Source organism: Suncus etruscus, chromosome 20 (genome assembly GCF_024139225.1).
Source record: "Suncus etruscus isolate mSunEtr1 chromosome 20, mSunEtr1.pri.cur, whole genome shotgun sequence".
NCBI classification, from domain to species: Eukaryota; Metazoa; Chordata; class Mammalia; order Eulipotyphla; family Soricidae; genus Suncus; species Suncus etruscus.
Window position 1 is genome coordinate 3503305 of NC_064867.1, and position 14495 is coordinate 3517799.

The 14495-nt window shown below is 44.4% G+C and overlaps 1 protein-coding gene and 1 non-coding gene across 9 annotated transcripts in view; one reads left to right on the plus strand and one right to left on the minus strand.

Moving 5' to 3' along the window:
• The window catches only part of LRRFIP2 (LRR binding FLII interacting protein 2), an 84564-nt gene that overhangs the window by 68493 nt on the left and 1576 nt on the right, over nucleotides 1-14495 (plus strand). For 6 of the 8 annotated variants that reach the window (XM_049766417.1, XM_049766420.1, XM_049766418.1 and 3 more), the window contains 6 exons: nucleotides 531-632; nucleotides 884-1016; nucleotides 2485-2534; nucleotides 8711-8831; nucleotides 13571-13650; nucleotides 14229-14333. In XM_049766417.1, coding sequence (XP_049622374.1) covers nucleotides 531-632; nucleotides 884-1016; nucleotides 2485-2534; nucleotides 8711-8831; nucleotides 13571-13650; nucleotides 14229-14333 — 591 coding nt within the window. The remainder of the gene's footprint in view (nucleotides 1-530; nucleotides 633-883; nucleotides 1017-2484; nucleotides 2535-8710; nucleotides 8832-13570; nucleotides 13651-14228; nucleotides 14334-14495) is intronic. The other 2 variants (XM_049766415.1, XM_049766416.1) reach the window with 1 other exon arrangement.
• LOC125998311 (U6 spliceosomal RNA) lies at nucleotides 4229-4335 on the minus strand. The gene has a single exon (XR_007491902.1). It is a non-coding gene; the product is annotated as a U6 spliceosomal RNA (small nuclear RNA).

The following is a 14495-nucleotide window of genomic DNA, read 5'->3' on the forward strand; positions in this document are numbered from 1 at the left end:
AGTATAAGGGTTAAGGTACTTAACTTCCTTGCATGCAGGCTAGCTGGGTTCAATACTTGAGCACAAAGCCAGGAGTAAGCCCTGAGCAGTGTTGTATATAGCATCTCCCCAAAAATGTATTATTGGATAAGCATGTTTAGTTATTGAGATAGTGTAGCTTTGGGGGCTCCTCAAGTGGAAAAATGTACCAAAGTCAGTTAGGAAAAACTTCTTTTAATATTACTGCTGTCTTCATCTTCCTTCTTCTGTTTTCCTCCATCAACTAAAAAAGAAAGATTTGTTTTCTGCTAGATGTGATAAGCAGAGTATGTAAATGTATGTATAGTTAACCAGTTTGTAGTAAAACACTCTTCTGTAGATGTATATCCACAAGACTTTGCTTTTCCTCCCATATCTAACTGCTTGTTCCCTTTCTCAGTGCTGCTTTGCCTGTTATGGTTTTGGTTGTGGATTAGGTACTTCTCTGTGGCCTTTCTTTCACTTGCACTTTTCTGTACTATTATTCCCCTCACTGCCCTGCCTAAAACCAGGCCCTAGAGAAGCAGAAGGAATACATTGCCTGCCTTAGGGAGGAGCGAGACATGCTCCGAGGGGAACTGGCTGACCTGAAGGAGACAGTGAACACAGGAGAGGTAGGTCCACAGTGGCCCGGAGCCCGTCTCTCCTGCCTCCTTTGTTGCTTTTGTTTCTCTTTCCTAGTCCCACACACTCCACAGTGTTTGTTCTGCAGTCCAGATTCAGTTGGTTTCAAGTCATTTCTTCTACAGAGCCCTGTTTATGTACCGTTTTACCTGTCGCAAACATTTGTTGTTTCGGTCACCACAGAGTGCACTGCCTCCGTGTGGGCCATCTTTGGTGACGGTGGATTTTTCCTTCCCCACAGAAACATGGCTTAGTTATAATCCCCGATGGCACGCCCAATGGTGACATCAGTCATGAGCCAATGGTCGGAGCTATCACTGTAGTGTCTCAGGAAGCGGCTCAGGTCTTGGAGTCAGCTGGAGAAGGGCCGCTCGGTAAGACATTGTTGCTGTGTTGACTTGGGAGTAGTGCGGGCCTATTGGGTTTCTTGTGTGTTAAGTGGAGCATTGTCTTTATAGACTTCCTTGAATTGGGCATGTGGAGGGCGTTGGGAGACAGTAAGTGTAACTGTACGTGTCTTGGATGCAACCACTGTGGGTGTCTCTACACAGTTGTTTTCCACTTGAATTTAAACCACCTGGAAGGAGGTTATACTGTGTGTCCGTGCCAGGGTCAGATAGACCGGGAGGGGACTTGAGAGTATGTCTTAGTTTCTGCTTTCTAGAGCACCTGGTTTTGTGGTCCTATACTTACCCCAGAATTCTGTAGTTCTTTGCCACCACATTTCTCAAGATAGGAAACATGACTAAGAAGATACTCATCAGAGGAGTGTTATTTCCAAACCAGGGCTTTAAATCTCTTAACAGTCTCAAGTCTCTTAAATTAACTCTTTAAGAATCTATATACATTCATTCAGAAATCATACTGGTCACAATCCACAGTCCCCAGTAGTCTTACTCTAGAGGAAGAAAAATGGCCTGGAGAAATACCATAAAATCAGTTAATTTGCTTACATTATTACCAGTGGGTTTTTTTAATATATATTTTAGGTTTCTTAGGAAATTAGGACAATGTAAAAGTGGAGGAAATGGTAAACTTTAAAAGTTTGTGAGCACACCCTCTAACTTAAAGAACTTCAGATTTGATTGGAATGTTGAAAAAGCAGAGGGTGTTAACTGTTCAGGCACTCCACGGCTGCCATGGAGAATGGACTGACTGGACAGGCTGCGGGCAATTCAGACTTATTTCTGCCTATTTGGAAGGTGCTGAAGGAACCTTTCAAGCTGTAGCCTTGGTTGGTGTCGTCTGTTACTTTTATTCACCTGCAAGAATCTCCTCAGCCCAAAGGATTGTTTTAATTTTATTACAGATTGATTTTTTTTTTTTTTTGCCATGAATTGAATGCAGAGCCTCACACTAATCAGGCAATTACTCTTCTGCTGAGCTCGAACCCAAGCCGAGAGGCTTGTTTGCTCTGACAGAAGATATCCTTTCAGCCTACCACCCACTCTGTCTTCTCTTCGGGTTTTGTTTGCTCCTGTTGCAGAAGGTCTATTATGCCTGTGGGGCCACCCTTGCCATTTGAGTATGTGGCTACTGGTGAAAGCTTGTGGTTTTTGAATCAAGGAAATGATCTCTGTACTTATTTTGCCTTTAAATGGAAAATCACTGCTCTTGGGAGCAAATGTTATATTTAGCGGCCTGATAAATATCAGTTGTATGGAAATACGTTGGACTATTAAGTACTTTTCCTTACTACCATTAAAGGCTTTATTAAAAATTTTTTCAGAGTTGTAAATTGCTTATTAGAAGGTGTTTGCTGTTTATAACTTTAAAGAATTATCTTTATTTACTTATATACTGCATCATTACAAATTCAATTCTCAAACTTTTTTATTTTAGATGTCAGGCTGCGAAAACTCGCTGGCGAAAAGGAAGAGCTACTATCACAGGTAAAGAGGCATTCTCACTGGAAGGTAATGTGAATTGGAGCTGATTCAGTCACATGGTAAAATGTTAGTAAAGCAAAATTTCTGCTGGACAAAGTGCTCGGCACCTAAGTAAAATTTGGAGACTAAGAAGATGGTTTCAGATTTTCTATCTTATAAAAATTAAGGAATTTAAGGAACAAACCAAACACTAGAGCCTTGTTATGAAGACAATAGCTTTCCTGCTCTGCCACTTCTGTGGCCTTTTGAGCTGAATCTTACTTGTGCGCTATCCTTGTGATTCTGTCTGACACTCCGCATGGACTTGTGACGGCTGTTTCAGGCATCTTTTAACGATATCCTTCAGAGGAAGCTGAGGAGGATTTGACTCTCTTTCATCTTCTGTGCCACATGTCCACTTCTCATCCTCACATCCTTTTCATAAAGAAGAGGGGAATCCCAGTCTATTTATATTGTCTGACCTCTATAAACACTGCTCACAATGGAGCCAACGCATCTTCTGGAATCACTTTTCATCTGCAGGACTCCTTGTTTCCCCTGAAGCTAGTATTTTGGGTTTTCTAAGTATCATCACAAATTTACCAGCATACTCTCCATCAGTAGTTATTTGATGAGTTCCACAGTTTTGTGCATAGGACTACCTGACTCCTCTCCATTCTGGATTTGCTTTGTGGTTGCCAGTGTCAGCTCAACGTTCCTAGAGAATTTCCTATTCCCTTGGTTCACTCTTGAGCTCTCTCCTGTAATGTTTTATGATTTTCTTCTTCTTCTTCTTCTTTTTTTTTTTTTTTTTGCTTTTTGGGTCACACCCAGTGACACTCAGGGGTTACTCCTGGCTATGCGCTCAGAAATCACTTCTGGCTTGGGGGACCATATAGGCGACCGGGAGATTGAACCATGGTCCATCCTAAGTTAGCGCATGCAAGGTAAATGCCCTACCACTTGCGCCACTGCTCTGGCCCCTTTATGATTTCTTTTTAATTTTATTTTCTTATGTTGGTCCATCCTCTCATAATTTTCTGAGAAATGGATACATGAACTATAAATTTTTCAGAACCCTATGGTCTGTAAATGATTTCTTTTTATTTTATTTTATTATTATTTTTTTGATTTTTTGTCCATAGCCCCTTCTGTAAATGATCTCTTAATTATTATTCTGATGAACTAGTATGGGATTATTCTGGACCATAAGTATCTTATTTATTTTTATTTAGTTTTTTTTTTATTTAGTTTTTATAGCCACTCCTAGTGATGTAGACTCTTATGATTTACTTCTGAAGCCAGTGGTCCTAGAGTTACAGCTCTCATCTGTTGTTGTGAGAAAGAGAACATGGGATTTTGTATATCCTCAACATGTACTCTGCCACTTGAGACATCTTCTGGGTCCCCTTTTTTCTTTTAAAATAAAATGCCATATTATCTCCTGGCTTCCATTGTTACTATTGAAAAAAAATTTTTTTTGTTTTTTGTTTTTTTGGGCCATACCCATTTGATGCTTAGGGGTTACTCCTGGCTAATGCTCAGAAATTGCCCCTGGCTTGGGGGGACCATATGGGATGCCAGGGGATCGAACTGTGGTCTTTCCTTGGCTAGCACTTGCAAGGCAGACACCTTACCTTTAGCGCCACCTCACCGGCCCTACTATTGAAAATTTAAAGGCATTTTCTGGTCTTTTTCATGTGCCCTTTTTTTTTTTTTTTAATATGGAACGCTTCACGAATTTGCGTGTCATCCTTGCGCAGGGGCCATGCTAATCTTCTCTGTATCATTCCAATTTTAGTATATGTGCTGCCGAAGCGAGCACCATGTGCCCTTTTTTAAAAAGCCTTCTCTGGAAGCTTCTATCTGGAAGCTTTAGTATTCTAAAATTTCATAGTCATGTTTTGTGAAGTTCTAATTTTTTATTTAATTTTTTTTTAATTTGGGGGGGGCACACCCAGCATTGCTCAGGGCTTACTCCTGTCTCTGTGCTCAGAAATCGCTCCTGCCAGGCTTAGGGGACATATGGGATGCTGGGGATCGAACACAGGTTCATCCTGGGTCGGCAGCACGCAAGGCAAACTCCCTACCACTGTATTATCACTCCAGCTCCTGTTTGAAGTTTTTAATGTGTGGGGAAAACATCTGTCACCTCAAGAAATTCCTGTCTTTTTTTTTTTTTCAGAAGGTAGAAAAGTGGGGCTAGAGATATAGCATGGAGGTAAGGCGTTTGCCTCTCTTGCAGAAGGTCAGTGGTTCGAATCCCGTTGTCCCATATGGTCCCCTGAGCCTGCCAGGGGCGATTTCTGAGCATAGAGCCAGGAGTAACCCCTGAGCACTGCAGGGTGTGACCCAAAAAAAAAAAAGGTAGAAAAGTTTATTGGAAAATAGAGGAGAAAGAGAAGGGAGAAGAAACTCCTTGTGGAGAGGAACTTTGCATAGGACTAAATTCAAGAATTCCTATCTTTTTAAATTTTAAAGAAAATTTCTTGAATGACTATTTATTTCCTTTTTTCTCATATTCTATTAACTTTCTCAAATTTCTGTTTACTCATTCACATGTTTAACAGGTATTCTAAACAGGAGGTCTCCCATTTAACAAATACATGGGTTATTTCAGTTAACAAGGAATCCTTGGCATAGTCAACCGTACTTCCATCCTAGTAGGGAAAACCAAATAAACAATAACCATAAATCACAAGTAAATTGAACATAGTATGTTAAAGGCTCGTGTGACTGCTTTGATTGCATATGTTTCTCCAGCTGTATCTAGGTAGGTCGGAGCAGGCAAGGAGTGAGGAGAGTTGAGCTTTACTGGGCAACTATAATAGGGCAGGGAAGGAAAGGGTGTCAGTTAATAGCATGGTGAGCCTAGAACTGAAGTGATGTCAGGAGGTCTAGAAGGAGGGACATTCAGGAAGGTACCAGCACACATAGAAAATGGGATGAAGTAGAGGTGCAGTGGGGTTGCAGGATTTTTAGAGTTGTGATGCAGGAAGAATGAAGCGGAAAGATCAGCAGTATCAGTGATACAATTAAGTGGCACTGAATTGCATCGGAATTGGTCGTCATGGTGTGCAGCGGAATGAAGAGTGAGGGCAAGAAGGGATAAATGGCAGGTCCTTGGAGAGGAGGTGCTCCAGAGTAGATTGTTGTAAGAGATATTGTGCACGTTTCTTTATGCGCGTATTGAATTTGCCAAGAATTAAGACAGAAATAGGCTGGAGTCCAGAGCTCAAATCGTAAGTAAAGTGGACTTGGCACTAGTGAGAAGTTGTTTCATCTATTGAAGAAGTGAGATTAAGTGTTAGGTTTTTCAGGGAGGTCAGAGGGTCATGGTCTGTGACACAGGAAAGTCAAGAGGATTCTTACTCCATTTCCAGGTGCAGGAGAGGAAGAGAAGAGCAAGTCGTTGGGAGGCTTAGAGGATATAGAACTCTGCAGGGATGATGGTTCTGTCTGATCATTGAGGTTAAAGGATGGTCTGAGAAGATTGAGCACACGGGGTTTGGCTAAAGACAGAAAAGAATCGAGAAGGTGCCATCCCGTACCAGATTCTTTGGGAAAAGGCCTAGAAACAGAGGCAGAGCAGGGCTTGTATGGAATTTATGCTGGAGAGGAAATACGGGCATGCACAGGAAACCTGGGACATAGAGGTTAGCTCTGGGTCACCCTGTGGAGGGTGATGGAAGCTGTCTCTGTTGGAGGTGATTTGCTTTTTCCTCATGGGGTGATGGCAGACCTGTTCCAGTGCTGAGCCCTGTTGATGGAGCTGAGGACACTACGGGAAGTACCTGGAACTCAAGCTGTGGACACACTTTTGAGCCTTGATGAAGGATCAAGGAGGCAGCAGGAGGATGTTGAGAGAGGGAGCAAGTAGTCTGGCTCCAAGTTTGGGGGCTTCATGATTTCTGGTCACATTGGCAACATCTGGGGAAATCAACCCATACTGATGGGTTATACCTCTAGGTCTCTAGTTTGCTTCTTTCTCCTGTTTTCCAACTTGTTGGCTTTTCTCCCTCAAATTTTTCTCAAAATGTTCTTCTACTACTTTGAGTTTCTATTTCTGCAGTCATTTCAAAAGTGGAGATATTTTCACATATCTTGGAAGATATGGATAGTCTTGCTTCTTGCTGGTGTTTTCTTCTGCCTGCACTCTTAATTTTCCCCCTAGATGCTCTTTTAAGAATATTTATTGGGGGCCCCGGAGAGATAGCACAGCGGCATTTGCCTTGCAGGACCTAAGGTGGTTGGTTCGAATCCCAGTGTCCCATATGGTCCCCCGTGCCTGTCAGGAGCTATTTCTGAGCAGATAGCCAGGAGTAACCCCTGAGCACCGCCAGGTGTGGCCCTCCCCCCAAAAAAAGAATATTTATTGGGGCTTCAGTGCAAGAACAGGGCACCAAAAAACTGATTGGAACTCTGAGCAGATCTGTGGTCTAGTTTAAGTTCCTCTGGAGATTGATGTGGCTGGTGTTTTGCTGGGGACCTTCCATGTGTGACTGCTGGTCTTTCATTTCAGTTTTTATTCAACAGTACAGGCTAGTGTGTAGTCTTTATGTAATCTTGTTTTCTACATGTGGGACTTCTGTCTCCAGTTAGGCTTGGTTTCCCCTTCTAGTCAAAAGTCCCTTTTCAATTAGTTTATTTTCCTATTCTGTGTCTTATATAACTTACACCACTAGGGCAAGAATGATGTAGAATGAGTGGAACATATGTGAAACTACCGTTAATAGCCCACAGTGGGTGGCTTTGGGTAGCAGAAATGGACTGTCTCTCAATGCTGGGTTAGAAATTCAAGGCCAGAGTGTCAGCAGTATTCTTCTTGAAGGGAAACAGGTTCTGTGACATTCAGTGGCTCCAAGGTTCTGTTCTCTTCATAAGCTGCACTCTGGATGCCATTTTCTCTTAATGATATTCTTGGTACCAGTCACACTTGCTCCAAGGCCCAGCCTGGTCATCGGGCCTTATTGTACCCACAGTGACTCCCCAGATATGGATAAGAACCTCGTCGTGTATGAAGTAGGAAACCACAGTGATGGTCACAGTGGGGAAAACATTCATAACTCCTCCAAGTTGCATCCTTTTAGTCGCCTCTATTCCTGACTCTCCCTTTTTCTAGACAACCACTACTGTGCTTGTGTCCCCGTGGAAAAGTTTGCATTTCCTGGAGCGTAATGTAATCGGGATTAGACAGCTTGTCCTCTTCTTGGTCTACTGCCTTTCCCTCTTGTGCTTGGAGATGCAGCCAGGCTGTGGCCTCTGCTTTTTGGGCCAGACCTGGTAGTGCTCTGGCTCCTTGCTTAGGGAACACTCATGGTTTGGTGCTTCGGTGGGAGCATATGGATTCAAGCTGGGGATGAACTTGGGTCAGCTAGCTGCATGAAAGGCAAGCGCCCTACCCACTGTACTCTCTCTCTGTCCCCCACACTGTTGCCTGTCAGTAGTACACCCCCCCCCCCCACTATGAGTAGTAGCTCCATGGTACACATCACAATTTGTTTATCCCCCTGTTGCTGGATACTTGGATTGCTTCCATTTCAGAGCTATTATGAATAAGTCACTGTGAGCATTTTTTTTTGATAAAATGGGAAGAATAACTGTAGCTAAATTCAGAAGTTTATTTCTAGCTTTGGTTTTTTTTTTTGGATTTTTTTGGTTTTTTTTTTTGGATTTTGGGTCATACCCAGCGGCGCTTAGGGATTATGCCTGGCTTTGCTCTCAGAAATCGCTCCTGGCAGGCTTGGGGGGACCACATGGGATGGCGGGAATCTATCTGGGATCCAACCTGGCTCAGCCACATGCAAGGCAAACGCCCTACCGCTGTGCTCTCTCTCCAGCCCCTATTTCTAGTTATTTTTGTAAAGTTTTCCAAATAAGAAAATTCAATCTAACTTAAACACCCCCCCCAGTAAAACCCCATAGCAATTCATGAAATTTTCTGTTTTTGAATAAAAATAACAATCAAATGATATAGCTATTTTCATTGGGCCTCTTGGTCTGGCGCACGCTCTTTTGACATGTGTTCTTTCTGGCCAGCATCTTGAATCATTTGTCCTCCTTACTTGGCAACCAAGGGAGTCACCGAATAAGGAGATTTGCGGCTGCTGGAGTCAGCCTGGTCCAGGCTACGGCGCTGGGTCAGACGGCTGCTTCGTGTGTGGGGCTGCGCCTTGCTGATGAGCCTTTTCCTCCCTCAGGTGAGAAAGCTGAAATTGCAGTTAGAGGAAGAGCGGCAAAAAGGCTCCAGGAGCGAAGGTGCCGTGGGGGACCTGGCGGGGCTGCAGAATGGCTCGGACTTGCAGTTCATCGAAATGCAGAGTAGGTGCAAGGCCCTGGGAGCAGACATGTGGATCGGAGCTGCTGTCCTGGGGTCGTGGGTTGTGGGGGCCTTCACGTGTTGTAAACTTCAGAGAACCCAAGAGGACTAGGGAAATGTCCTCCCACTTCTGGGCAAAGGGTACTTTGTAAATAGGGACGTCCTGACAGTTTGTTCTTCATCTCTATCATCTTCTAGACTCTAATGCAGCGCCCTTCCTAGGCTCCATGCTTCAGCTGCTATTGATCTGGGCAGTGACAGAGATATCATTTTCCCATAAATAGTAGTTTCAGAATTTTTTCCATATTCTTGTTAATTCCAACTAATCTGTATCGATAGCATTTATTCCAGACCACAAAGTTAGCCTACTCAGTTTACCTAAATAATTCGGTCTTATTTGTTCCCCTCTCTAACTTTTGACCCCACAGTAATTTTTTATTTTTATGTTTTGGTCATACCCATCAATGCCCAGGAGTTATTCCTGGCTCTCCGCTCAGGAATCCTGGTGGGGCTCAAGGGACTGCATTGCGGTGCCACGCACTGAACTCAGGTCGGCTGTATCAAAGGCAAGTGCCTTACCCACTGTACTACTGATCTGGCCCATGATGCTACCGTATTGTTCTTTTCTGTTTGTTCTGGGGCCACTCTGCGCTACTCAGGGATTACTTCTGGCTCTGTGCTTAAGGGAATTATTCCTGGTGGTACTCTGGTGCCAGGGATGGATCCTGGGTTGCCTACAGACAAGGCAAGTACCCTACCTGCTGTACTGTCTGATCAGCCTTTTAACCTGACAGTATTTGTTTTGAATCTTTCAGCAGTACTCAGGGCCATTCCTAGCTCGGCAAGTCTGATGAATTCTGGCTTCAGCTCTTTGAGTTGGCTCCCTGGTCCAGCACAGTAGTATTTAAGCATTTGCCTAGTATAGTCATATTACTAGGGACTTTTTTCTCAACAGAGATTTTTAGCTGCTAGTCATATAATCTGAGAATGTGTTTTTGTTTTTTTTTCTTGACGAGGGAAGATGTATTTTTCCAAGTGGTTTGAGAATGAGAGAGTGTAGTTCTGCAGCTGACCCTACTTTAATCCCTGGAACCACATTTGGACCCCCAGCCTGCCGGGAGTGATCCTGGAGTGCAGTCAGGAGTAAGCCTTTGGTACTGCTGGATGTGGTTTTAAAACTAACAAACAAAAATAATTTAATCAAATAGAGGCTTTTCTGAAACTTATTATTATTATTATTATTATTTTTTTTTGGTTTTTGGGCCACACCCAGTGACACTCAGGGGTTACTTCTGGCTATGCACTCAGAAGTCACTCCTGGCTTGGGGGACCATATGGAACGCGGGGGGATCGAACCGCGGTCCATCCTAGGCTAGCGCAGGCAAGGCAGGCACCTTACCTCTAGCGCCACCACCCGGCCCGAAACTTATTTTTTTTAAACTGGATCATTGTGCGTTACAAAGTTATTCTATTTTTTTGTTTTTGTTTTTTGGGCCACAACTGGTGGCTCTCAGGTGTTACTTGTGGCTCTGTGCTCAGAAATCACTCCTGGCAGGCTCCAGAGACTATATGGGGTACCAGGGAGTTGAACCCAGGTCGGCTGCATGGAAGGCATGCCTTAACCCCTGTGCTTCTGATCTGGCCCCAAAGTTATTCATTTTATTTCTTATTAAGTTTCAGATGTACAGTGCTCCACTATCAATTTTCCTCCTCCAATGTCCCCAGTTTTCATTCCACCCCAAGTGGAATTCCCTTTCACTTGCCTGTATAGCAAGTACTTTTCCCTTCCACGATTGTTCTGGTGTTTCTAACCCTTACACCCCTGCACCCCAGCCCCAACCCCTACCCCACTGACAAGTTTCCTACTGAAGACCAGCTTTTCTTATTAAAAAAAAAAGGTTATGGGCCTGGAGAGATAGCACAGTGGCGTTTGCCTTGCAAGCAGCCGATCCAGGACCAAAGGTAGTTGGTTCGAATCCCGGTGTCCCATATGGTCCCCCATGCATGCCAGGAGCTATTTCTGAGCAGACAGCCAGGAGTAATCCCTGAGCACCGCCGGGTGTGGCCCAAAAACCAAAAAAAAAAAAAAAAAAAAAAGGTTATTAAAAACATAAATTCTTTAATTGAATCACCATGAGATATGAGATAAACAGCTACAAAGTTGATTGAGTTTCAGTCGTACAATGCTCAACACCCTTCACCAGCACACATTCCCCTCAAGCAATGCCTCCAGTTTTCCTCCTGCCCACCCCCACCTCTGTGGCAGTCATTTTCCTTCCCCCATCTTTCTCCCTCCCTCTCCCTCCTTCCCTCCATCCCTCCCTACCCTCCCTCCTCCTTTTAGATACTGGCTTGCACTATTGTTGCTAAAGGGCTATTGTGCATATCTTTATCTCCTTTTATCACCCATTTCTTGTCCAGTGCGATCATCCAGCTTTCACTGCCATAGTGGTCCCTTCTCCCATAACTGCACTCCTCCAACTTCGTGGCAAGCTTGCCATCACTGGACTAAGACCAGTCTTCTTAGCTATTCCCCATGAAATTTCATAATGTCCCTTTCTCTGACTAGCTTCAGTCAGTGGTACTCTTCAGATCCATCACACTGATAACGGAAAACAGTTAGGTGCCAGGGATGTAGCCTCGGTGGCAGACCACATGCCTAGAATGTGTGAGACTTGTATTCAGTCCTTTGCTCTCCATGGCCTTCCGTGCCTCCTCTTGTCCATGGGGAGTGGCCCCTGTTAAAGGAAATATTGCTATCAATGGTCTTTTAATTCTAAGGCTAAGTAGAAAAGACCTTTTAGATAGAGTTATTGATAGTAGTTTATTAAGACGATTTTTGAGCTTAGTACCATTCCCTGTATTGGATAGATACCAGAATCTTGGGAAACTATCTTGTTCTAGAAATTTAGGCGTGGCAAGTGGGGTAGATGAAGATGGGCATGACGTGAAGCGGGCTGACTAGTCAGGAAGCTGTGATAATGAGACCAGTTTAGCCCTGGCCACCAGCAGTCTCCGAGAGAAGGCAGGGGAAGGATTTACTGGCCTAAAGCAGTAAAGAGCCCAATCCAAAGGAAGCTCGTGGGCTGGAGCCATAGGACATATTTGCTGCCTTGCGTGCACCCCACCCAGCCCGAGGACTGCCGGGAGTGATCCCTGAACACACAGCCCGGAGTCAGCCTTGAGCACCTTCCGTGCAGGCCTTTCCCCTAAATAAGGAAATTGTGCCGAGTGTGGTCACAAACAGTGCAAGTGTACCTCCTAATGGAGGCCCCTTACGAGCTGGCGTTTGTGTGCCTTTTGAGGCAGAGGCATCACATGAGGTGTGATGAGCGGGTGGCCTGGGACCTGGCTGGTGAAAGCAAATGCAGGCTGCCCCCGGCACCAGAGGCAGGGAAGGGAAGAGTCCTGACTATGCTCAGCTTTTACAGCTAGTTAGTTGCCTTTGGTGTCTTGAAATGGAATTTCAAAATAGGCATGAGAAAGCTGAGATCAGGGACGTGTTCTTGAAACAGGAAGGAATGAGTGGCTTGGAGAGAAAGAAGGAAGTAGCATATTTTGATAATAAATTGTTGGGGTTAAGAGTTAATATACAGGATCCTGAAAGTTCATGTTTTAGAGCCCAGATAATTCTTGTATTACCAGAAATGGCTGGTGTTTTATAATCGAATTGTTGGTTTGTTTTGGATTTTAGGCCACACCTGGTGGTGCTCAGGCATTACTCCTGGCTTAGTGCTACTGGCAGGCTGGGGAGGGACATACCATATGGGACGCCAGGGATTGAACCCAGGTTGGCCATGTGCAAGGCAAATGCCCTACCTCCTGTGCTATTGATCCAGCCTAATCCTGTTGTTTTTAAGGATAATGGTAACTATTCAGTTAGAGAAATGACTCGCATTGAAGAATATGTACCTAGTCTGTAAAGCAAAAATTAGCTATGGGGGAAAGTAGTTCATCTCCTACAAGCCTTAGGATGCCCACTCAGCATTTTCAGAGTGAATTTTATTAACTTTAAATTGGTTAAGTGTAATTGGATCCTGGTACCTTGAGGAATGATCCCTTGGGCACTGCCGGGAAGGAGGGAGAGGAGAGGGAGAGATGGAGGGAGGGAAAAAGAGAGAGAGAAAAGGGGAGAGAAGTGAGTTTTGATCCCTCGGGCACTGCCCAGAATGACAACACTCTTGTGTGTTTGGATCATAGCAAGCAGTGTGTGATCTGGCTCTGTGCTCAGGGATCACTCAGGTGGTATGTCAGGGGGCCCATCCTTGCAGGCATTGGGGCTGCTGAGCTAGAGGTTGAGGTTGGCAGGGGCCACTGCTGCACAAAACAGACCTTAAGGGGTCTGTAGCGGCACCAATCAGGAGAGAAGCAGTTTGGGAAGGGGCTGCTACTGGCCATGCCTGGCTCTTGAAGCCAGGTGGTTCTCTGGGCACCCAAGGAGCTGCATCTGCGTGGTGTTTAGGGATCCACGCAGTGCTGGGGATGAAGTGTAAATCCTGCACCCCAGGCCCGAGCCCTCATCCACCTGTCTTCCAGACTAGAAGAGTCAATTTCCTTTTTGCGATTTTCATCAAGGGACACTGTAGCAAGACGAGTACTTGAGAGTCTCAGGTCTACACATAACAGAATCTGGACTGCCGGACATGTTGCCATTGTATCAGCCTCTGTGACCCCTCCTGCTGCGAGGGCCCCACTTTCCCTTCTCAGATGTGATTCACCATAGTCATCCCTTTTGTTCCAGGGGATGCTAACAGACAAATTAGTGAGTACAAGTTCAAGCTTTCAAAAGCAGAGCAGGACATAACCACGTTGGAGCAAAGTGTAAGTTCTTCTCTAAGGTACCATGTGGTTTCCCTTTAAGTCACATTTGCTTCCTGCTTCCAAGTGGCAACTTTGGGAGCCGTTTGTAGTTGGGGGGACTATTAATGCTTTCTATTAAGCTGGAACAGCCAGCAAAACTCATGGCCAGGCCGTTTAACTTTCTCTTTGATGTAAAACTTAGCTAGGGTTTTTTTTTTGGTAAATTCAGGACTGTTTGTAGCATAATCCCCTACTGTACCATTTTTAAAAGTATGAAACTTTTTTATTCAATCCAGTGACTTTTCCTGCAGTGTTACTTTGGTACTAAACGGTGTGGTATGGTCATGGCAAAATTTAACATGGGAAATTGACCCAATACAGACTCCCCCACTGTAATCTTCTCCAGGGAGTCTCTGAATTTATAAATAGCAGCTGGGTTATGGAGGACCTGTGACTCACCCGGGGGACTTGTTTTAGCGTTTGATTACTTGAAGTCTGTAATGACGTGACATTTCCATCTTGGCTACAGAAAAAATCAGGGGGGCGTAGTGGGGGAAAGGGAAGAGTCCCCAAACCAGAGTCTGTGTTCTCCTGTTCAGATTAGCCGACTTGAGGGTCAGGCACTGAGATACAAAACTGCTGCTGAGAATGCTGAGAAAATAGAAGATGAACTGAAAGCAGAGAAGAGGAAGTTACAACGAGAGGTATTTGTTTTAACGTATCTACTCCTTGGAAATGTGCTTTGTGGTGGAGTAAGGAATTGACTTGTGTAAAGACATGGCATGGAGTCCCTCCTACAAAGTGAGTACCACTGAGTCTCTGACTTGGATCAGACAGCTAATAAAAAAAAAAAGGTGATTTGAAAT